Genomic DNA, 25,643 nt, shown 5'->3' on the forward strand with positions numbered 1-25,643 from the left:
TTTGCTTCAAAAACAGTTGAAGAAACTTTATGAAGCGATTGACCACCAGAAGATATTGTTGTTTGGAAAATTGCTTCCCTTGTGGACTTGTATATAATTGTGTTTATCAGTTGTTTTTACTTGTGGGGTATTTTATTCCAGTCTCCAGATAATGTGTAAACAGGAAAGAATATACACCATTTCCGCTCGACAGCTTTCCTACGTATCGTCCTCACTGATGTGAAGCCCTATTATGAGGATTGCATTTAAGTCAAATGAACTGTTAAATATAATCAAAACTGGATGTTTAATGACTTAATCTCACATGTCATATAATGGCTGAGAATTTCACATCTTTGTTGTGGGAAAATGAAAAAAATTAATAAAAAAAATGATTATATAAATAAAATAAATGAAAAAAAATTATTGTCCTCGCACAAGTCTCTCATCTTCCTCTATCGTCTATTTTTCTTGACTGGTGTTTTATTAGATTCCTTTTTCCCATACAATGCAATTCAAATCTGGTATATAACATGGCTCGATCATATTTGCCTGTGAAATTTGATTATGGGTAGTTTTGTCTCACCCACTGTTTGGATATTCTCAACACTATGGTTTGTGTCCTGGCCTTGGTATTCCATCTTATTTCTGACTAATCTGGGTGCCCGAGTGTTTGGAGGTGTGTGCTAAGCAAAAAAACAAAAAAAGTGGTAATAAGCAGGCAGACTCGAACCCGTACTGCTAAGGAGGAAAAGAATGTGAAAACAAAACGTGAAAAGTGGCGAAAGTTTAAATTAAGGCTAGTCCATCGAAAAGAGAAGATGACTTTTGAAAAAATATTGGCGAAAAAAGCGACCCCTCCCTGTAGAAAACTGCTCAGTTGAGGGTGAAGAAATTAATGTCTTTAGCCAATTTTTCAGTATTTGTCGTCCAAAGGGTCGAGCTTCGAAACGATACCAATCTCGTGAAAATCCTTCATCTCTGTCAAAATTTTTAGGCAGGCAACAAACAAACATACATACATACATGAATACATTTAAACAGACAGGTGAGATTTATATTAAAGATAACAAGAGTGCTGCTTATGGGTTATCAGATGAGTGGCACATCCCTTTTTTTTTTTTCTTTTTTTTTTTTTTCAAATGAACCTTAATTTCTTTTTTAGGAGTTGAATTTCCATCCACAAATACATGAAAATTCTGTATGTTGTTCTTTACTCATTATCCGTTGGTCTGTCTTGGTCGCTTTTTTAATAGTTACATTTTGAACCATCATCCTCTCTCTATATGTAATTTAAGCAAAATAGTTTGAAAAAGGTTACCCGTGCCGGCTTTAAACCTTTAATATTCAAAATAATTGTTGAACTTTTGTGGATTTTTCTCTTTTTGCTCACCATTGGAGTCTGTTAATAATTTCTAATTGTAGCAAATGAACGTAATTTTAAAAACTACTCAATGTGTGGATATATTTGTTTTCTATAGATTTTTTTATAAGCCTTAATAATAACAACAATCTGCATTCATTTCTCACTCTAAAAGTGTCCACTTTGAACATTTTAATTTACATTTCAGCATGTGGTGCCCGCTACAAAACGAGACCTGGACTTGCATATCATTACACTCACTTTCACAATGGGATGCTGGATGTTGATGAAAGCTGCACACCATCTCCTCCAGCTCATAAACCACCAGGTTAGTCTTTGCATAATTCCACAGACATTTTATTTTCTTCCCAAACTCTCCTCCTCCTCCTCCTCCTCTTATCCATTTATAATCTTTTAAGTAACAGACAGTAAAATTCTGAAGAAATGTTTGAGAAAAGTCCTACTTTTAGAAAGATATTCCCTACCATCATAAATTCACATGCACGAGCATCGGGGTAAGTCAATTAAAAATAAATTAAAGACTAAAAATAATGAATTGAACATTCTATAATCATTTTCTTTTTTATCTTTAATCAATAATATTGTAATGATTAAAAAAAAAAAAATTGAAATGATAGGTGTAAGATTTATCAGGATGAATCATTTTTATACATTTAATTTTTTTGAATTGTTATTTCAACATATTGTCTTTGAATGAACACATTTAAAAAGTGAACTTTATAAGAAATTGATTGGAAAAATTCTCATGTTCATAAATAATAAATATTATGCTCTTATTCTCATAATTTGAGCACCCCCCCATATAACTATACATATAAATATATATGTATATATATATATATATAGAGAGAGAGAGGTTTTTTTTTCATTGTAATAGAGGTGACAAACTTAAATTGAAATAAATCGTAGAGAGATATTCTTATTGTACAAATATGTGGTTTATTCTAGAGATTAATTTTTGGTATTTACAACTGATAGTTGCCAAATCTGTAATTAAAGAAAATAGAATTGTCAAAAGTTTTCAACTGCTAGAAAAAAAAACATCCTCTGTGTGTGTGTGGTGTATATATATATATATATATATATATATATATATACACTTGTGCCCGATATTATTCATACCCCTCGGATCTTTGAGATTTCTATAAGAATATTGCTCAAACCAGAAGGTAGACAATATTAAAGGGATTTCAAACAATAAATCAAGCATAAGCATGTAATTTAAACTCAACAAATAAATAAATTATGCAAGTTTGAAACATTATACAAAGAAAAACAATAATGGCACTAGTTCAAAATTATTCATACCTCTCTTACTAATAGTCAATAGCATGCCGTTTATTCTTAATAACTGCCTGTAACCGTTTTGGATATTTATCAACAAGGTTTTTACAAGCATCAACACTGATTTTTTACCATTCTTCAATGCAGTAGTTCTCCAAATCCCTCAAATTTCTAGGTTTCCGCTTTTTAACCTCAGTTTTCAATATGTGCCAGAGGTTTTTTGATAGGGTTCAGGTCGGGACTCTGGCTAGGCCATTCCAAAACATTAATTTGATTATCTCCAAACCATTTCTTGACTATTTTGGCAGTATGTTTTGGATCATTATCCTGTTGAAGGAACCAGTTTGGTCCTAAATGGAGCTTCTCCGCATCCTGTCTAATGTTTTTCTGGAGTATCTCCAAACATTGCTCCTTCTACATGGTTCCATCTATCTTGACCAAACTACCTGGACCACTAGCCGAAAAGGAGCCCCAAAACATTAGGCTACCACCATCATGTTTCACCGTGGGTATGGTGTTCTTTGGGTTGTAAGCTTCTCCTTTCTTCCTCGAAACGTAAGAAGAATCCATATGGCCAAACAATTCAATTTTTGTTTCGTCAGTCCACAAAATACTTGAGAAAACGGACTCTGGAGAATTCACATGGGTCCTAGCAAACTTTAGACGTGCTGCAAGGTCTTTTCCGGTGTGCAATGGAGTCCTTCTTGGTCTTCTTCCTTTCAGACCATTTTCATGCAGAGTCCTTTGCAATGTTTGCCTTGATATTTTTATGCCAGAAGACTCCAGATTTTCTAAAATGTCCTTAGTAGTGGTGGTTGGATTTGCATTAACACTTCTTACAATATTCCTGGTGGCTCTAGCAGACAGTTTCCTTTTCCTTCCTCTACCAATCAAGTTTTTTGTTGTGTGGTGGTTCTGGAATTTTTGGATGATGCTCTGTACTGTTGCTGTAGGGACCTCAAATTTCTTGGAAATTGACTTGTAACCTAAACCATCCTTATGTGAATTCACAATTTAAGTACTAAGATCATTACTAAGCTCTTTTTCTTCCCAATTCTAATAATTTTTCTTCTTTTATTGGTTTTCAGTTGATATCATTTTAATTTCTGAAAAATGCAAAAAACGAAATGAAATTAAGCAAAGGTTGTATAAAAGCATTTAAAATAAGAATCAAACAGGAAACAAACAGCCAGAAACTCGATTAATACTGAAAAAATAAGGGGGTATGATTATTTTTGAACATTGCAGATTTTATAAATAGCTGTATATTTCTTTTATTACAAGTATCCCGAGATTTTAAAATGACGAAAATGATCAGAAGAGGTTTATTAAGAATATGTATCAATATGGACGTAAACAATAAATTCTTACAAAGTTACACCTAATAAACTCAATTTTCAAGGAGGGGTATGAATAATATCGGGCACAAGTGTATATATATATTCAACAAACTTTATTGATTGGATCTTGTTTAATTACATCTACATATTTGGACATCAATTTCAATATCCTTTTTTTGCATCTATATATTTCTATATAATCTTTCAAACTTTGAAGCTTTTAATTACCATGCTAATCAGCAATATTATAATAAGTCAGTATAAAATTTCTTTGCTAACCGTTTTCTCTCTGAAAAAAAGATAAATTTTTTTAAATGCCATCAAATAAGGAAATACTTCACCTCATCTTGTATTCCTTGTTTTATGAATAAATAGATATATCATAATTTACATAATTTTAACTCCCCCTCATATATATATATTATTTTATGTATTGATTTTCAGCATTTACTCCAACAGTATGCAATGCGTGAGTAGAGCTAGGTAGTAAGTTATGAAAATATATAGCAATTAAGCTACACAGAATCTTCTACGTTTGATACCCGTAAGAAATTATCAGACCAAAATGCATTTTATCCTGATGATTCTTCATGGGAATGAAACTTGGAAGACTCTGTATAGCTTAATTACCACATATTTTTATAATTGAGATATAACAAATTTACATGGTCGCAAAACTGGACATGCTAAATGGTCGGTTAAAACTAGAAGTCCTCGTCAGACGACTTTTTGAGGATTGGTTTCTTCTATGGAAAGAAACTATTTATTAAGTCACCTGACAAGGACTTCTGGTTTTAACCAACCATTTGTCTGCAACATTAGCATGTCCAGTGTCACGACCATGTAAATTTGTTAATATTAATTATATATATACACACTTTCGAATCTCGCTAGATTCAGTCAGACGAAACACGTGTCAGTGGATAATTGTATTTTAAAAATAATATATATAGAGAGAGAGAGAGAAATAAAAGAATACGACAATATACAAATATATACTAGTACATATAAATTTAATCATTAATTCAATAGGGAGAATTACATCAATTAGCTATAAACCATATTAGGAATGAAATATTCGCTAGACGTCACATCTCTAATATGTTACCTAGCACCTCTCCTCTTCTGAAAGGGAAGTATTAGATTTCGAAATCCCTAGGTATAAAGAGCATAGTTATTTAAATGATGTAATTCTTCCTATTGAATCAACGATTAAATTTATATGCATTTTGACGTTTTTTAATTTTTTTAAGTTTATATACATTTTGGCATTTTTTAATTTTTTTTTTCTCTTCTATATAAGCTCCACCTCAATTGTTGAGCTTTACATCATCCCGATGTCTCCTTTTAAAGAATTTCTCTAATTCTTTTTGGCTCCCCTCATATATATTTGTGTGCATGTGTTAGTAATGTATGAAAATATATTTATGCTAACTAAAGTACACAGTGATGTTTGTATTTCATTGTCACACTTAGTCTAACAATATCCTGTGGAGAGGTAGCCTGATTGCCATAAATATATGTACCTACTTAACTACTAAGCTCTGCCTATATATTAAGCACTGTTGGAGTGAATACGGAAAATTTATGCACAATATATTATATTATTATACATGAATACTTGAAATAATGATAAATGTTATCTATATATACTAGCTGTACCTACTCTATATAGTTCGGGAGATTTTTATGATTGATGAAATGGGTAGCAGGAGTAGTAGATGAAATTGACACCGTGAAAATTCCTTTACCTTTCTTTTAATTATGACTAAAAAATATTGAGCAAGGATAAATATTTAAAGCAAATAAACATAGATTTAAAAAGAAAATTTTGATTTTTAAATCAAACCTGAGATTGCTAAATAGTATTACTCCCAGATAGTTATGACATTTTCGAGAATGGTACAAATGTTGTCGGAAGAATGGTTTCTATTTTGTGTATTTAAATTCTGTTCTCATTTTTAAGAGCTAAATACTTCTGCACATTTCCAATGTTATGTTTATCACATAAATGTACAAGGCACATTAAAAAATATATCCAGACAATCATCAAATTGTACAATCTCTATCTCAATAAAATTGTGAACTCATTTCTTCTATATTTGTATTACTCGCCTCAGAGCTTTACGTTACAAGTGAAACAGTTGCATTTGCGAATGATTTTTCCCAAGTGGCGATGATAAATAATAAAACACTTTTGGCAATTTTTTTTCACCAACAATCTTCCAAAGCTCACTACTGAGTGAAAAATGTCTTTTCAACCGTTATTTTTTTTTTTTAAATAAAACAAGCAAAGTCAAATTATTAAAACAATAAAAGTTTAATAGAACAATATACTCTTTTTTTTTAACAAAGGCTGTTAAAAAAACATCTGAAGAAATCTGAATGTTTATACCTTCAAGTATCAACATAAAATCCAGTGTATATTTGGAATTACATTTAATTAAAAAAATACAGAGAATCTGTATGATGTACGTATTCGTCATGGAATGAAAACGTTATATTCCAAAAATCACCTAGGTTTGGCTAGTAAAAGAAAATATTCACTTGTTAAAGATAAATGTGTCCATAGAGCCCTGTCTACATTATTATTTTTTTTATTTCTTATTAGTCAATTATTTGTTGAAATAAAAAAATACAATTTTTCAAAATGATATTTAAAAAATAATTTACTTACAAAATGAAATCTACCAGAATTTATTTTGTTTTTTTATAACCGTTTGTTGTTATTTGAAAAAATATTACTTTGTGACAGTTTAAAATTGAAAAGGAATAATGGAAGCATTTAAACTTGTCAAATAGAAAGTCAGTAAAAGTTAAAAAGCCTCTCATGCAATGATGGGTAGGTACAGCTAGTCTGTTACTAAATGCACTAAATTAGCAATGTTCTCATTTTATTTTATCACCTTTTCATGTACTTATGTCATGTAATGTTATTCTCCCCACCCCCGTTTTAAACAACTTTTCACATGTCTTTTTATTGTTTGATAATGTGTCATTTTTTAACCAATATTGATTGGAGTTTTTGTTTTTCATTCACAATTTAATAATTCAAAACTTTTCTGATAAATTTGGCAAATTCAAATTTCAATATAAACCTTTCATTCATTTTCAATAAATATTTTAGTTTTAATCATTTTTTAATTTCATTACTTTTTCTTTTTTAGTATTAATCTGGTACCAACGATATTATTGTATTTCTTTTGATTAAACTCATCCAAATATTTTGTGGTAATATGGTTGAAAATATATCTAGTTATGAGGGAGGGAAGGTCTATTTCCAAAACACTAAGACGAACAGACACTACAATTTTATCACTACAAATTGTCTTTGGTTTCTATTCATATTTTTATTATATTTAATTTTTTTCTTCATTTTATCATCTTAGTTTTGTTGAGTTTTTTTTTTTTAACATTGGAAATTGGGAAAATATGTCAGAAATAAAACATTTTTGCTTGTAATCTCCAATTTCTAGAGACAAAAACAATATATACTTTCTCTTTGTTTTTTTTTCTTTTTACTATAAAATGATTTTTTTTGTTGTTATAAGAATCTTATTTATTTTTATTTGTTTTTTTTTCTACCTTTTTTCTTTTCTTTTTCTCTTTTTCCAAAAGAAAATAGAGAGAAGAAATAAAAAAAAAAATTTTTCTTTGTCTACTTTTTTTCTTTCTCTGTTTTTCTCTTTTTTTTTATATATATAAATGTTAATGACTTTTTTAACAATTGACTGATATTTTTTTGTTAACTTAATTTCATCTACCAGTTGGCATTGCTTTGGACAGCCATTTCACTAAGGGTCCTAGTCCAACTGGTGAGTTCTTTATTTTGGATACAATATCCACTGCTCATTGTTCCACTGAAACCTGATGGATTTGTTGTGCTTTTTTTCTTGAGAATGGAAATTTGGCATAAACCACAGCTTCAATGGCCATTACTTCTTTGCATCTAATTAAACAGATTAATAAAACTAATTTTACATTTATCAATATAAGAATTGTGATTATTTGCTAATTATATAAAATAATTTTTTTATGTCATTATGCAAAATTTTATCTATTGTTTAAAAAAAAAAAGGAAAAAAAACTTTATGATGTACGTACACGCAATGAAACGAAAATATTATATTCCAAAACTCAACGTAAATTGATCCAGTAGTTTTATTTTTAAGTACGAAGATCAAATCTTATGAATAGCCAAGGAGCAAGTGTCTTGATGCCATTTTGAAAAAAATATCAAACAATAAAGTAAGATTACTTAACAATAATTCAAATCTGCAAGATTTATATTGTAATTATTGACAGAAGACACTGGCTTACAACTTGAAGATTTTTCTAAGGCCATGGAAGATAGTCCTGTGGATGGAAAGAATCAATTTGGTCTGGGCAACCTGCCCAGTATGATAACTTGATCAATTTATGTGATTTTTAGAATATGATATTTTCGTTTTGTCATAAGTATGTACATTATACAGATTTTTCTTTAATTTTGTTTTTAATATAAGCGGAATTTTTTTTTTTTTTTTTTTCTTTTTTGCAATATAGTAATTGACTTTCAATAATTGTGATATGATTTGCTGGTAGTTCTGCATTTTACTTAGAATGTTGACATCTTGATTTGAAAAAAAAAATTGTATTTTTTATTATTCCTATAACATTTTAATTGTGTGAATAGTTTATAACTTGCAATATACAAGTGGGTTATCGTCAATTTCTCGAGTTTCACGTTAGATTTACTGATATTTATCATGTGATATTTATTTTATCTTTATAAACTTATGTTTGTAATGATCTACAAAAAAAGGGCAGCATTTATATTTTTGTTTTCTAAACTGATCAACTCTTCCCTTAATATTTAAAAGAAAATATCTTATGTAGTTTTATAGAAATCTATTTTTATTAATGTTATTATTCATAAAATAATTTTCATTTTTGTCCTATTGTTCAAGAGAATATATTCTTAAAGTATAATTTGTATATTCCTTATTGATGTATGAATTATTTCTTTTGAAAGATTTTTAAAATGTATAAATCTAATTTAATCCTAAACATTATGCTGTTTTTTTTTTAGATATGAAGTATTTTAAATTGATAAAAATATGTTTATATCTCATGAAGAAAATCAGTAACATTTTAACATGAAAAGGATTTTCTATTTTTGAACTTTAAATCTTTTTTGTATAGCATTTAGTTTGAAATGAATAGTTTTTAATATTATATATCTTTATGACAAACTCACCTTTTTTAAACTAGAAAATGCTTCTTCAGAATAAAAAATGAAAACAGAAAGCTATAAAATTGAATTTCTGTAAAAAAAAAAACAATGCTATCTGCTTAATTTTTTATCAACTAAAAGTAATATTATCTACTTACTTAGGTTGAAATTAGTGAAATATTACTGCATTATTACATTGACTGCCATTTTTTTTTTTTTTTTTTTTGGAGGGTGTGGGGGTAATAGGACAGACTACAGTTACCTTCCCTGTTTTAATCTGTTTATTTTTTTTTTATAAGTATAACTTGCAATTTTTTTTGAAAGCCAATTTCATTCATAATTAATTTTTTACTTTATAATTTTTCATAATTTTTGGATATTTTACTTATTTCCACATGATATTTGATTAGATACCATTAGTTTTTAAGAAGAATCATTTAAGAATTTCACTTTTTTGATACAACCATAACTAGGATGAGGATCTCTGTTATTTTCGTTAAAATTGGAAATATTTTCAAATTTTCACCATTATGAAATTCGCATGTGTTTTGCTCAACTTTTTCGAGAAAAATCTCTTAAAAATTTCGTTTTTATTTTGATACAACCATATCTAGGATGAGAATCTTTGTTTTTTTTTTTTTTAAACAAAATTGGAAATATTTTCGAAATTTTCACCAGCTATGGGTAAATAGCTCCACTGTGTTGTGGATGCCTTAGGAAAGGCAAAGGCTAAGGGAGAAAGCCTTGACTAAAAATCTGGTTTAGAGTCCCGATAGGTAGATGGTGAAGCACTGCAGCATTTTTCTGGCAACTCCTGTAGTTGTGCTGCCTCGACCTTGTTGATTTGCCTTTCCATTGGACATCGTCTGCAATGCCGAGAGGAGGGCCTTGGTAACTGGGCAAACCTAGGTCTCTTTATCACTCGCTCAGGCCTGCATCTGGAGAGGCAATTCCAGCTGAAACTGTATAGCCCCTCCAAACACTGTACAACATCAGACAGAACGCCATTGTCTCATGAGACAGAAGGTTACCATTATCATTGGTTTTAATTGAAATTCAATATTTCGATTTTCATTCTTATTTTGAAGAAGCACCAGAAAAAAACATGGTTGATATTACAAATTTTAAAATTCCCAGATATGAAATAACCTTTTATCAAAGAACCTTGAATAATGGTTGGTGGGAGTGAGATGTTATGGTTAATGTTTCAGAAACACTCGATTAATTTTAATCTTTTTTTTTTTAATCTTTTTTGTCAGAACTTAAGATTTGCATTTTATCAAGAAATTCATCCTAATTCTTACTGATTGCATGTTGCAATTGAAATGTGATCCGCTTGTGTTGCAAGTTACCTTGAAATTTCGGTGCTTGTTTACAATTCAGATGAAAACATTATCATATACTTTTAAACCAACGCATTTCAGATGAAAACATAACATACTTATGTGCTATGGCAAAATTAGTATGAATTACAAAAAGTGAGATAATCCTTGCCTTAACAGTTCGCCATTTTTAAGCACAATATCTGGGAATGTAATTAGTGCTTTTAGTTCATCATCTGCTGGATCATTTTAGTGATTTTTGTGAATTTATACAAGGTGTCCAAAAAGTTACTGAAGGGTTTTGAACTTAAATGGATTTTTTTTTTTTTTTTTTTTTTTTTTATCTTTCTGTAATTTTACTAAGACATTGGGAAATTAAAAAAAAAACAATGCAAAACTCAAACAATCTTTATTTATGAAAAATAATGTCCTTTAAATGTTGCATATTTTCAACTTCACATATTTGTGCTCTTTCCAAAACATATTCATGAAAGATTGCAGAATGTCTGGATTGTGATTCAACTCCTTTATTTCGTTCCTGCTGTTTTCCTTCAGTTCTTGCAGGGTTTGGAGTTTGTTAATATAGACTCTTTCTTTAAGATATCCTCACATGTGACTTGGGCCATCTCTTACATGAAAATGCCGTCGATAACCTCTTTGAGTCAAAACAATTGACCTCTGATTTTGGTAAAACAATTCTACAACTTGCATATGTTGTTCAATGCTATACTTATCGATAATTAATTTCCAAAATATTATCTGTAAAATATCTGAAATAGAGAAAAAAAATAATCATTAATGGTAAAATGACAAAGATTTCAGTGACTTTTTTGACGCCATATATTAATTTTGTTATGGCACATAAGTATGTGATAATATTTTCACTTGAAATACACTGGTTTAAAAGATCACCAATGTAAACAAGCACCAAATCTTTTTTTTTTTTTTTTAAACCATTTCATATATTTCTATAAATTTAGTCTTAAAAAAATTTAACTTATTATTTAACTACTTATTTGATGTCTTCATTAGCAAATAGATTTATTTACAAGTTTTTCTACAAGATAAAAAAAAAAATGATAGCCATTGTATCCCTCCCTTTCGCTTTTTATTTATACACTTGTTATGATTTGTACTGATGTATTTCACTTGTTTATACATTTGACCAATACCATTTTAATAAATCGTCTGAGTTTTGTTTAGATTGGTAAGTCAGTTTAGTCATCAGCTTTTTCGAAATTCGCCTTCTTTGACCCAATCACTTTCCATTGGAAAATATGTCAAACATTAAAACTATTACTAATGCCCCTACACTCATCTGTAAAATTTCATCCTTAGAGTAGTGTTTTTTTTATATTCTTACAGAGGGGAGGGTGTTGCAAATGGCAGAGGTAATTCTGGGGAGCACAATCGGCTATATGGGCTTACAAAGATGATGTCTATAGAAGCCGGACCTAGGAAAGTCGGTTAGGGCACTGATCCTAGACCGAGGTGCGCCGGCAATGATGTCAAAGAAATTCAAAATGGGGGACACAGAATTCCTCGGGATTTGGCATCAGCCAGGACTGACCAACATTTCAGACAATAAATAAAGATGGCATCGAGGAATGTTCATCCATTCATCCCAATAAAAAGAGAGGCAACCAGACAACTGCAAAGAAGAAACGACCGTGGCAAGAGAGCGGACACATTATATCTCGGCCATTTTGCACACACACACTGCAGCCTCCCTGTGGCCCCTCCTTGCTGTCAGTATTGTCACTGGAGAATAAACATTGTTCTAATCATTCTCATACGGATTTAAACAAATCACAGCTAGCGATCCGGCTAGTCTTATGAATAAGACAACAAAATTAATATTCCTGTTTTCACTGTAAAATTTCTTTTTATGAGTAAAGCAATGTGTTTTAAGAGCCACTTTATCTGTGAGTGATGTTTTCTTAGAGTAATGGCAGCTTTGTCTCTATAAAATTTCCTTATGGGAGACCTGCCTTCTACGAGTCATTCAGTGTATTCTAAGAGAAATATATTCTAAAAGCAATGTATTCTACGAATATAAATCATCATCCTACCTATAAAATTATATCTGACAATTTTCTGGAGGACGGCTATAATACAACGCAACACAATGCAGTGTGCAAATATCTCAACTGGAAAATCTGTAAAAAAATGAATATTCAGTGTAGCAGTAAGTCTTGGAGACATATACCAGAAAAAAAAACAGTTGGGAATAAATCATACACCATCCATTATAACTATGAAATTCCCACAGCTACGTACGTAGAAAACAGAGCTGTTAAGCTTGATATAGTGATATGAGACAAGCAGGAAAAAGTAACAACCCTAGTTGAAGTAAGTGTCCCTAACGATCCTGGTCTTAAGAGAGTTGAGAGAGAGTGAAGATTATGAAATACTAAAGCCTTATGTACGATATGAAAAGAAATTGGAATCTCAGGAAGAACTCCATCATTCCAGTAATTATAGGATTAACTAGACTCATGAAAAATAATTTTAAAAACTGCCTGTCAAACATACCCAGTGAACCAAGTATAAGAGAAATACAAACAACTGCACTCAAAGGAGCAGTTAGAATCTCAAAAAGATTTCTCGGTTGGGGTGACTGAAATTGTAGATGAATGTCTGGCATCAGGTAGGATACCCCATCGCCATGAAAAACAAAATAAGAAAATTAAAAAAATAAAAAAAGTGAGGTTACTTTTCTCTACAAGTAAACGCTGACTAAATCTTCAAAACAATATAGTATTCGTGGCCCAAATTAGATATCCTCTGTATGGCTAACGCACACTGGAATGGTGCACCTTCTCCACGTGATGTTACTTCAAGTAACAGCACAAAGCTGGCTACTCCACCAGACTAGATGAATTCTTGTTCTGGAATCCAGTGAGACCAAGAGACCACAAGAAAGATAAACTATAACATATTAAAATGGTCAATTGGGGAAGAGGAAAATTATGTTCTCAATTTTTTGCTAACTCAGTGTTTGATAGGTAACAAAGAACTTTAATGGAATATTCAAGTATCTATGTATGTAATATAAAAACTAAGTGTTAGCCCCAGGAAGGGGGCCCTTTGATTTCTGAGAAATTTAACTGAAGTAAAACGAAACAAAAGAGGTTAATATGCCCTATTGTTAATTTTAGTTAGTTTAAAGAGTAATGATATTATGATTATCTTCAAACTGGAAAAATTATAAAGTTCAATAGTTAAACTACCACTGAGAATTTTTGCATTTCATAAACTTACCTTGATTATTATCCATAGTGCTTGAAAAAATTGTGTTTATGGCAACAAACGAAATCCTCCACTTTGTGAGACAGATGGCAACATACTGAATGTAAGCAATGGACAGTTGCAATCTGAAGGTATCTGGCATCTACCCAGATGTGGAACTAATGCGTACATTGCGTGTTTGAATCAATTCCCACTTTATTTGTGCTATTATATTCATTTATTATGACTGAATGAATTAGTTCAACCAGGTCATACAGGGTTAATTAACCTGTAGATAGTTGATATACCATAGGTAAACCAAATCCCTTCAATCCAATGAGAGTTCTGAACCATTTATCTCATCCTCATGAACCCATCCCTCAAAAGAAGTAGTTAGAATCATACTATGGCACCAAAACACTAACTCGAATTATAATAATTTTATTTGGATATATATTTTTATTAGGATAAACTCATTTCTTTACTAAAGAATTTTTAAGAAATAGGTAAATTACAGGAAATTAATTACAAAAAGGAAAGAATAATTGAAAATGAGTGAAAATAAACCTTAAATTAAATATATATATATATATATATATATATATATATATATATCACATTTTAAAACAACAGATTCCTTGTTATAAAATTTGATTTTCTTAGTTTAAAAAAAGATGGTTGATCAATTTATGTAATTTTTGGAATATGACTTCTTTATTCCATGACGGTACATGCATCATAAAGATTTGCTTGTATTTTTTTTAAGTTGAATTCTAAATAAGAACTGTTGTTTTTGTCAAATAATTGTAATATCAAATTTTCTTCATATTTGACTAAAAATAAAGACATTTTTAACGTTTGTTTTTAGAAGTGATTGATATCTTAGTATAGGTGGCAAATGCTAATTAATGAACTTCTTTTGAAAAAAGGCTATCTAGTAAATATTTGAATGAAATATTTAGTAATCTAGAATTAAAGTAGCATTTGGAAATTAGCTAACATTGCTTTTCAATTTTACCGCTGGTCTCACAGATCTTTTTATTAAATCATAATTGTTACTAATGTTAACTAAAATCATATTGGGTTTGCTTCTTCTTTTTTTTTTTTTTTTTTTTTTTTTTTTATTAGTGGAGTCCCAAATCACATGACAACCAGGTGGTCAACCATTGGTTGATTTATCCATGAGGGTCATCCATATAAAAAGATGTGACTTGGAAGTCCATTTTCTCTTTTCTCTTTACAAAATTATAAACGCAGTCATAGATTGTCTTGCTTTTTCTTATTTTGCATGCATTTTACTAACACTAAAAAAAGAAACTAAACCCTTTTTTTTTAATACTGTGTCTTCACAATTTTGATTTGAATTTATCTTTTGCATTTATGTTTTTACATAAATATATTTATTAATTATCTTTTCATAAAATATTCTAGTGTTGTTACTTTCATTTCTCCATTGCAACTTATTCTCATCTGACAGGAACAAAGACAATCTCATCATAATGTTGTATTTGTGCTACCATATCAGGCTGTCTGAAGATACCGGTTTTTATGACCTAAAATGCACCAAACACTGATTTTATTGTTTTTTCCTTTCCCTTTGCAAAACTTAATCATATCCTGCAAAGTCAAAAATAAAAACAATTTTTCCTCTACAAAACAACCAAACTAAACACCATTAATAAATATTTGAAGGTATAAAGAATTTGAAGCATAAACTTTTTTTTCCCAAATTACTGTATTCGACATTAAATAACCCTAAAAGGGTTGATATGCCGTAAAGCAAAACAACCAAATCAAATTATCATGATGTTTTTTTTTTTTTTACTCTTTAAATATTTTCGTATCTCATAAAATGGATTGATTTAAGAAAAAAATAAGAAAAACTTTCAAACAGAATTCTGCCACTAATAAGAATTTAAGTTTTCACGTGTAAAATTGAATCCTTCTTTTGTTTGCCTCACGAAATGAGTGTTATTCGCTTTGAGCTACTGGTTGCAAGTAGAACCATGAAAATAAATCAATCCAGGTTTATTTGAATTGATTAAATGTTTACTTATTGGACTATTCACTTTTTGGATCACTTGAACTCAGGACAAGTACGTTCTGACAAGAACAGAATATGACTCTTTCACAAAATTGTAGAAGAAAAGATTTCTTAAAGTGTGTTTCCTTATTTTTTTCATTTTCCAATATTGGTTGATTAATTCTTTTTCTTTTCATCAATCGGAAGAAAAAAAATAAAACTGAAAGTGTCTTGCATTTTTATTAGTGTTGAAATGATTAATCGGGAATCGTAAAAATTGGAATTGTTTGGGGTATTGGAATCAGAAAAATTTGTGCCTATTTTCCCGTGCCAAAAACGATTCTTTAATTAGTTTTTGTTAACTTAATTTTCCATTGCTGGTACTAATGATAAAACAACAAATATTTACTGAGTTTAAACTACCAATGAAACTAAAATCACCCCTCTCCACACACACACACACACACACACACACACACACACACAAATGTATTTTTGGTCCCCCAATTTATCTGAAAGGGACGTATGTTTTCAGTGGCATCCGTGCATCTATTATTCTGGACAATTGCCAGATAACCGTCCATTAGTTTTTCCTGAAATTTTGCCACAAATTGTATTTCATTAAATAGATGTGCACAGTAAAAAAAAAAAATTTTGCGAAAATTCCCGTTGCATCCCCAGGGACTCAAGAGGTAAAATAATCCCTCAAAATGGCCAAAAATGACACGTTTTGCCCCATTACTTTTGATCCATCCATTAGATTTTTCTGAAACTTGGCCAAAATGTGTAGCCCATTGTTCTAAATGTAAATCCAGTATGAGTAACCCTGGCAAAATTCTGGTTCGCGTCCCTGGGGACTTTTAGTGCTAAAAACACCCCTTTTTGTGGCTCTTTTTTCATATTTCTCCACAAAAACTTGATGTTTGACTATCTAGTGGTTTTTCATGGTGGTCAACTTAAGTATACATCTTAAGGCGTGAAACTGCACCATTTGTCCATTTTCACTGGGATTCGGCATTCCTAGGAGCTGAAAAGGGGTCACATATGTGCAAAAATTGCAAAAAATAACACTTTTTACCCCATAACTTTTGCCCCATCTATTAGATTTTTCTGAAACGTTAGCTCTTCACACTTCTCACATTCATCATTTTTTCACTATTTTTTGTGGCTTCATCTCACATGCAGCACCAGAGGGGGACTTCACACACGTGGTTTATTATGTTTGTGAAAATATATGCATGGTGCTTAAACCAAAATCTGGAAAGTAAAAAAAAAAAAAAAAAAAATGATAAATAAAAAAAAACAACCACAACTCTATAGCTAAATGATTAAATATTTTAAAAGAATCGGTAATTGTATGAGAAAAATATTGGAATTGTCCCATCACTAATTTGCATTACCATTTTTAATTTGTAAATGTTTCTGTATGTGAACTGAGCCGGGGTCCTTTTTTCTTTTTTTACAAAGAAGTCACCACTTATCAAGGCCCGAAGGCCACTCAAGGATAAGGTTTAATTAGTGTACGGTGATAATCGGGACAACAACGTGGTAATCGTTACTGGTGGAAATTAGGTATAATTTGATTATTTAAGAGGACGGCTTAAGAATTTGTTTACATTGAACTTTAAAATGATCATGTATTCAGCTGGAAAGCAGACCAGTGGAACAGAGTTCCACAGGCGGGTAGTTTTAGTAAAAAAGTGTTGTTCATGGAATTTATGTTTAGATTTATGCACAGATAGAGAATGATGGAAAATTTTGATAGTGGTTGTAGCTAGATAAGTGTTTTTTGTAAAAGTTTGGCAAGAGAAGCCCATAGATTGGAACTCAGATGCCATGAAAATAACGATAGAACTTTTGGGGCGATTACATGAATTACAATAAAAAACTTGACAGAAAAAATAAAAGGATTAATTTGGAATTTAAAGTGGGGGATCAGTTTTGCATATAAATTTAACATAAAATGATCCTTTAATTTGGCCTATTCTAGGGCTGTTAAGCAATTTTCTTCTTTTTTTTTTTTTGCTATGAAAGATAAATACTGGGTATTTTTGTTCAATTCAAGATGTAGATTTTCTTGGCATTACATATTTCCCTCCTCTACTGACACGCAGTCATAAGGATGCATGGTGGCAGTCAACTCATGAGATGCGTACACTCATCCTATCTATGCATTTGCAAATTTCTCTTTCGCTCAGATGAGTTTCATGATCGAACCTTTACTTCTCAGATTCAACTGCAGAAATATGAAATCATTAAAAAATATCACGGAAAGAGGAGAGCCAAGAAATCATAAAACTTCCAGGTTGTTTAATTCCGAATCAAACTCAGTTCTTCTCAGCACTCACAATTCATAACTACGTTTCTAAATTTTTTCAATGCGGATTGTTTATTCGTGTTATTCGGATTCTACGGATTAGTTCTCATCTTGAGTGTTATCTTCACAACCAGTTTAGCTTATGTAACCTTCTTCAGGGCATCTTGTCAAACTTGAGAATTTTTCTGTCGAACTTGAGTTTGCCAGAAAGATTAGTTTGACAAGATACACCTGAAGGTCAGAGGTTACATTGACTAAAAACATTGTGAAAGTAACGCTCAAGATGATAACAGTAGTCTGTAGAATCCAAATAGTATGAATTCATAACTAACGGGGGGGGGGGGGGGTACTTTGCCTAGTTGTAAAATACGTTTAAATATGATATTTTAATTTGTCCAGATTTTGTATATATTATTATAGTCGTGATTTCAAAAGTAAAAAAACAAAAAGGTATTTAGGTGCCATCAGCTAGAATCGAAACTGAAAGCAAAACTGTAGTATTTAAAGCTGGTGATGTTACCACTGTACCAACGTGACACGCACATGAAGTGATTAAAAATAAACCTAGATGAATGTACAAAATGTATAACAATGTTTTTCCATTTTGACCGTTTAAAAATATTTTAACCGGCTAAAGACCCATAAAAGAACGGTTCATAAAAAATCCAATTATTTGAGGCCCCTAGCACCGCTCTGCGACTTAGTTTCGGAAGAAATAGTTTAAAAATATGAAAACGGACAGACTGATTTTTATATATTAGATTGATAATTCTCTTTATTAATTTGTACAAAATAATTAGCCAATCAAATTTATTGAATATAATTAAAATTCATGTGCTGTTTTGCTGGGACTTAAATAAAATTAATCTGTGCTAAACTGACAAATACATTAATTTTTTTTTTTTTTTTTAAGAAGACAATCATATTTACTTTAATTGATTGACCATTTATAAATAATCAAATCAATTTTTTTTTAATAATAATAAAGGGCAAAACTATTAATCAAAATGGGAAAATGTCCAACATCAATAGCCTTTCATAAATGTAACAACAACCATTAAATAATGTAAAGAAAAATGGAAAGACAATTAATAAAATTAGTAAATTAATTCTTATCCGAAGAAACTGTTTTACTTGCAGTCTATAGGTATTAATCCATATCCAATGAAAAACAGTTTTTTTTATTTTTTTATTTTTCTCTTTTTGGAGTTATTAGAAAACATAATTTTCTCATAAGTACATTCTATTTTTGGTTTTATTCCAGCAAAAACTATGGATGGCAAAGTGGCTCCAAATAATTACTGTGATTTCTGCCTTGGAGATTCACTTGAAAACAAAAAAACCCGTCAACCAGAAGGGCTTGTATCATGCAGTGATTGCGGACGATCTGGTAAGATAATTTTTGTCTTTCTCTTCTTCCTCCCCTTGTGTAATTTCCCATAAGTGCCCATCCTTGAGATGTTCTTGTTGTCGCTTGTGAGTCAGTTTCTTCTAAAAATTATGAGTTGTTCCAACAGTAAAGCCCCCCCCCCCCCTTTTTTTTTAAACTCAAAAAAGTTGAGCTAAAAAGACAAGAGTAATACTATTAAAATGAGTGATCCTTTGTGAGCCGGAATTTATTTTGATACATAGTCACTACCATTCTCAATGCATTTTTGCCAAGAATTCAATGACACATCTCTGCTTCTAATGCACGTCCATGACAGGTATTGTTTTCTTAGTTTCACATCATTAATATCTGCAAAAAAAGAGATAAAATTTTCAAGTTAAGAATGCATACATTCAGTCATTATAACAATGCAATTCACAATCTCCTTTGATCCATTGAGGTGCAATAAAAAAAATTTGAGGCATTACTTTTGGAACACCCCTTGTATATGCTGTTGAAAGGAATACATAAGTTATGTATTAACTTTAAGAGAATTGTAAAAAAATGTTACTTGCAATTATTTCAAAGCAACTCATTCAAAAAACATTTTTTTTAAGGTGCTTGGCCGGCCAGAATCACCCCCCCCCCCCACCCCCTTTGCTTAAAAAAAAAAAAAGAAAGAAAGAAAAATCTGCATGATGTACTCTCCCGTGATGGAAAAAAATATTGAACATTAAAAATCATAAAAAGCTGATCAAGTTGTAACTACCTGCCAGCCATGACAGAAAAAAGCCTTTGTCCTTTCATACTAATGTTATCAATTTTATTCAATTATCATTGTGAAAATTACAAAGGAATAAATAAATAACATTCAATAATAATAAATAACATTCAAATAGAAAACAGGCTTGCCTTTTTTCTGTTGTTCTTGGTTCGGGTCGAGATCAAAGTGTAGTATCTGTTCTGCAGATGCTGCACTCAAGATAATTTGTACCAGTCAATGGAGGGGAAACCCTCTATACTGGGACAATTATTATTTTTGGTAACCAGAGTGACCCCTTTTTGCCTACTTTTAGGGGAGCTGGTTTTTACCCCACATTAAAAACGGCCTTGTGCCTAATTTGCTTTGGTGGGGAAGCAAATAAATACAATAAATAACATTCAAAAAGGAAGCAAGAGAAAACATTTCAACAGGAAGGTAGACACAGAGAGGAAAAGGACAAATTTAAAAAAGGAGGTCGTGACTCTTTTGCCAGCAATAGTTGGAATCAGGAAGAAGATACTATTTGTCACTTGATCCCATTTCCTGTTTGAGTCAAGTCCTGCAGTAAATAAAAAGTAGTTCAAACTGATAAATAAGGTTGATTATCAAGGTATCAAAATTATTTCAATAACTAGCTATTTACATATAATATATGATAAAAATGTATAAAATAAATATAACAATGTATAACTAAAACGGTTTATTGGGGCTTCTATATTTTAATAACGTGAAAATAAATAGTTTCATGTAAAAGACATGCTACCTATGTATCTGTGATGTCGCAAATAGGAACATATCCAAAAATTACAGAAAACGATGAGGTAGAAAAATATGATATCCATGAAAAACTGTTCCAATAAGGGTAAAAACAGTTCCCATAGGGTTGCATGTTGGGTCGGACATATTGGGTCACATGACATCAGCAGAAGGAGAAGTAACTCATTGAAAGCAGACAGAATTTACTCAGAAAACAAAAATAAGCATAACATATATATACATAATTTGTGAATTTTTTGAAAAATAATTCTTTTTTAACTGATTGAATTTGTGAGAAATTGAAAATTTAATTACCTCTCCTGTTAACTCTCTAATTCAGATCTGTAGATTTTGTAACCAAATTGCTAGATTTTACAAATATCTTTCATAAATGATTATTTTTCTACGTTATCGTTTTCTGTAATTTTGGGATATGTTACTATTTGAGACATGACAATTACATAGGTACTATTTGTTTTATTTGAAATTCAATGTTTTTTTTTTTTTTTGTTTTTTTTGCTATTATAATATAGAAGCACCGGATTATTTAGTGACTCATTACACAAGTAGTTTTATTTTTGAATAAGACAATTTAAATCATAAATAGCTAAACTACGAATGATGACTTTGCAACGCCATCTTAAAACCAGTCAGAAGTAACAAGCGAAATAACTCCAAATAAATCAAACTCATGAGATCTTTGAAAGGATGACGGGCGGGGGCAGGGGGTGTAGATAAACTAAATTTGTTTAAAAATTATTTTCTTTATAAAAATAAAACTACTTTATCAATTTATGTGATTTTTGATGTACAATATTTTTTTCCATCACGAGTATGTACATCATACAGATTTTTTCTTTATTTTTATTTTTTCATGGAAGGGAGGGAATTCTGAACAAGCACCCAATAACAAAAAAAAACAAAAAAAAAACGGTAAGCTGTAGCAATTTAAATTTGACATGCAAAGGCCAAAGCTATCTCTCACTGAAAGAAATTTAAGAAAGAAAAACAATTGTAAAAGGAGTTTGAACCAAATGACATTAGAAAATGAGAAATCATTTTTAAAACAGCAAACAAAGACATTTATGGAATTTAAATTGAATATTGAAATATCAAAAATATCACAGTATTTAGTGTAAGATATTAAAATATTTAATTTATTTTCAACAAATTAAAGTTCATATATATTTATAAAACAATTTTTTATGAATTTAAAAAATTGTAGAGGATTTTGAAAAAATTAATTGCTGTAATAAAAATAACAAACAGGTGGTTTGCATGGATTTAAATAAAAGCTTTCACCGTGTTTAATGACCGCGCAATGTCGAGTCCCTCTGTTAATATTAAAGACTTTTTTTTTTTTATTAATTTATAATCAAAACTAGCAGGGAGACCTGACCTTGCCCATAAGTGAAATAGAATCGACAAATGCTTCACATTTCCAATATTTTTATCTGTGAAATTGCCCGTTTTTCAATTAAATTAAATCGATTGATTAACTACTTTAGTCATGGACTCGTCATGACACACTGGGAGGAAGCTTCATATGCCTCCCCACATGTACTTAGTATACAATAAATTGCGGTCTACATTGCACTGTAGAGAACCTACATTTGATTTTATAAAATTTTATATATAATAGCTTGAATTAAAGTTTAAAATACAAAAGTTAACTATCATGGTTCAATTGTGCTCTAAACAAAAACATTCATTTTGAACGCACCCCTGTCTTATCAAAGAACCTACTGTTGATTTTATACGCCGGGCTGTTCTGGAAGGAGGAAGTTTTAAGGGAATATTAAATTCATAGGTGGTCCCCAGACCCCTGTACAATTGTCTTTTCTATATCAGTAGAGAAAGAAATTATTTCTTTTCGTACATTCTGTATTCTTATGCCTGTTTCGTTGACTGTAAACAATCTTCGATTTTATTTTCATGTTATCTATTCAAAGTTTCAAAATAGCCCCTCATATTCAAACTTTTTGACCAACTCCTCATGGCTAATAAGTCCAGATATGAGTTCTATTATCTGTGTATTCACACTGATTTGTGATCAGCTCCAAATTGTATTCCACTAAAAATAATATCCCTAAATAGATGGTGTTTTGCTTTTTAAATGATTTTCATTATAAACTTTAATGTTTTCTCTATTTCGTATATTTTTATCAATAATTATGAGAATGTTAAATTGAATTCCTAAAAAAATATCTGGTTCTTGTCCGAAATTCCCTCTATATAGAAAACAAAAATAAAGAAAAATCTGTATGACATACATACCTATGATGAAATGAAAATATCATATTCCAAAACTCACATAAATTGATTGAGTAGTTTTATTTTTAAATTAGAAAATTAAATTTTATGATTAACGCCTATTTTGTCCGCCATTTTGTAAACAACCTATAAACAAAAAACGAACAAAGGAAGGTAACTCAACATAATTCAAACTTGCAAGATTCATATATTATTTTAATTAATTGGAATTCTTATTGAAATGAGTATTCTTTATTAATTTATTCATTATGGACTATTATCCTCATTTTTTTAGTTGTTGTTTCACAATGTTTCAACCAACTGTTCCTTTGACGAAGGGCAGAGGAATAGTTGGCCGAAACATCGTGAAGCAATGACTAAAAACATGCAAGATTCATGTTCTGTTGCCTATGAATTTGGATTAATTGCTTAAAAATGATTCCCTTTATAAAAATAAAACTGCTTGATAAATTTATATAATACTTGATACATTTTTGTAATACTTGATACATTTATGTAATTCTTATGTAAGTATGATATTTTTATTTTGTCATAGGTACATACATTATACAAATTTTTAATTCTTTTTTTTTTTTTTTTTTTTTTTTCAAGATAAGGGGAATTCTGAACAAGGTCTACAACTGATCAACAATATTGTATGTCAAATAAAATGATCTGAACATGTGTGAATTACATAACATATCACGCAATAAGTCTTATGCCCAACTTATAAAACAGCAAGTTTTAGGCTAAATTCAACTTTATTTATCAACATAGTGTACCACTCTAAGAGGAGTCCGATTCCAATGTTTCTCTAACAATTCATTACTGTTTTTTGTATTCTTCGGACTACTGTTCATATCTTGAGTATTATTTTCACAGCGTTTCAATCCATGTAATCTCCGACCTTCTTTGTGTGTATCTTGTCAGATCTTTCTGTTGAACTTGGGAATCTGCACGGAACTTCAAATTGAACCCTTTATTTAATCCACAGGGGTGGCATGCTCTCTTCTGTCAGCCGTGACTGGATAGAGGTCCTAAGTAATTTGTGATTAGCACCTTCAACCTCCAGAAGAATGTTACTTACAACTGAATTTAAAATGAGAACAGTAGTTCGAATAATCCAAATAATATACACTAGCCAGGACACCTGGCGTAGCTCGGTCATAAAATACACTTAAATATGATATTTTAATTTATGCAGATTTCATATATATACTATTATATAATCAATTTTCTATCGATTCTTAGATATTATAAAGTTGTGGTTTCAAAAATAAAAAAAATATGTTCATATGACTTGGGTGCATCAGCTTGAATTGAAACCGAAATCAAAACTTATGAAGAAAAAAAAAATAATATATATATATATATATATAACTTGAGTTCCTTCAGCTATAATCAAAACTGAAACCAAAACTTATGAAGAATTCTTGGTTAAATTATTCATTACAAGAAATGGAAGGTCATAACAATTAAACAACAGTCGCTTGGAAGAAAAAAATGCAAGAGTGGCATACAAAATAACACACGTTATCGTATTTACAGATTATCAATTTTTATCTAAAAAAATTCAGAAGTATACCTTTTTGTAGAACAATTAGTTTTTGACCTTAAAAATACATCTCGGTGTCTGATATCACCTCTTTATTGGAGTCGAGTCTTTTTCCTTAGAGTATTCTTTTGAGGTCTGCAAACAACCAGTAATCACTCGAGTTCAGGTCTGGAGACTAGGGTGGGTGTGGAAGTAATTTGAAATACAATCATGTCATTTTCTTATGATTGCGATCGACATGATGACATGCATCGTCTCGGTAAAATAGCACTGTTTTCTTCATTCTTTTGACAATTTCATCCTTCAGATGCACCAATAATGCGATATAATATTTGCTATTAATGGTTCTTCATTTCTTAAGGTAATTGATGAATAAAATACCTTGTGCATCCCAGAACATGGAGGCCAAAACTTTGTCTTTTAATGTTTGCATCTTTGGTCGCTTTCATCTGCTGTTATCCTTTCAGCTGAGTGCCAGTTCGATTCCAGAATAAAGTGATGAGTTCATGTTTCATCCAGTGTCGCATATTGTTGCAAAAACTCCATTTTGCTGCATTGCAACAGTTGCAAACAGTGCTCTGAATTGTCAATGTGCTGTTTTTGATCGACTGTCAGCAAATCTGGCACTCACTTTGGATACTTACTTCTCATTGACAAATGTTCATACAAAATGGTGAATACACTGCATTCCAATATCTTCAATTCCTGGCACCAGATCCAACAAAATCTTGGCCATTTTTTAAATGGCTTTTTCTCTGTTAACTGCACTATGTTGCTGGTCCTGTGCAGTTCTAGGAGGTTTACCCTCTCAGGGTTTGCCTTCTTTCTTTGAGGTGCTCCTACCGGGAATGC

General features: G+C 30.6%; 1 protein-coding gene across 4 annotated transcripts in view; it reads left to right on the forward strand.

Annotated features, from left to right (window-relative positions):
- The window catches only part of LOC145246638 (zinc finger protein ubi-d4-like), a 93,908-nt gene that overhangs the window by 37,329 nt on the left and 30,936 nt on the right, over positions 1–25,643 (forward strand). For 2 of the 4 annotated variants that reach the window (XM_080108339.1, XM_080108338.1), the window contains exons 6-8: positions 1,551–1,670; positions 7,755–7,802; positions 19,360–19,485. In XM_080108339.1, the coding sequence (XP_079964465.1) occupies positions 1,551–1,670; positions 7,755–7,802; positions 19,360–19,485 (294 nt within the window). The remainder of the gene's footprint in view (positions 1–1,550; positions 1,671–7,754; positions 7,803–19,359; positions 19,486–25,643) is intronic. The other 2 variants (XM_080108340.1, XM_080108341.1) reach the window with 1 other exon arrangement.

The sequence above is a fragment of the Euprymna scolopes genome, chromosome 24 (assembly GCF_053919585.1).
Source record: "Euprymna scolopes isolate OS-2025 chromosome 24, ASM5391958v1, whole genome shotgun sequence".
Taxonomy (NCBI): Eukaryota; Metazoa; Mollusca; class Cephalopoda; order Sepiida; family Sepiolidae; genus Euprymna; species Euprymna scolopes.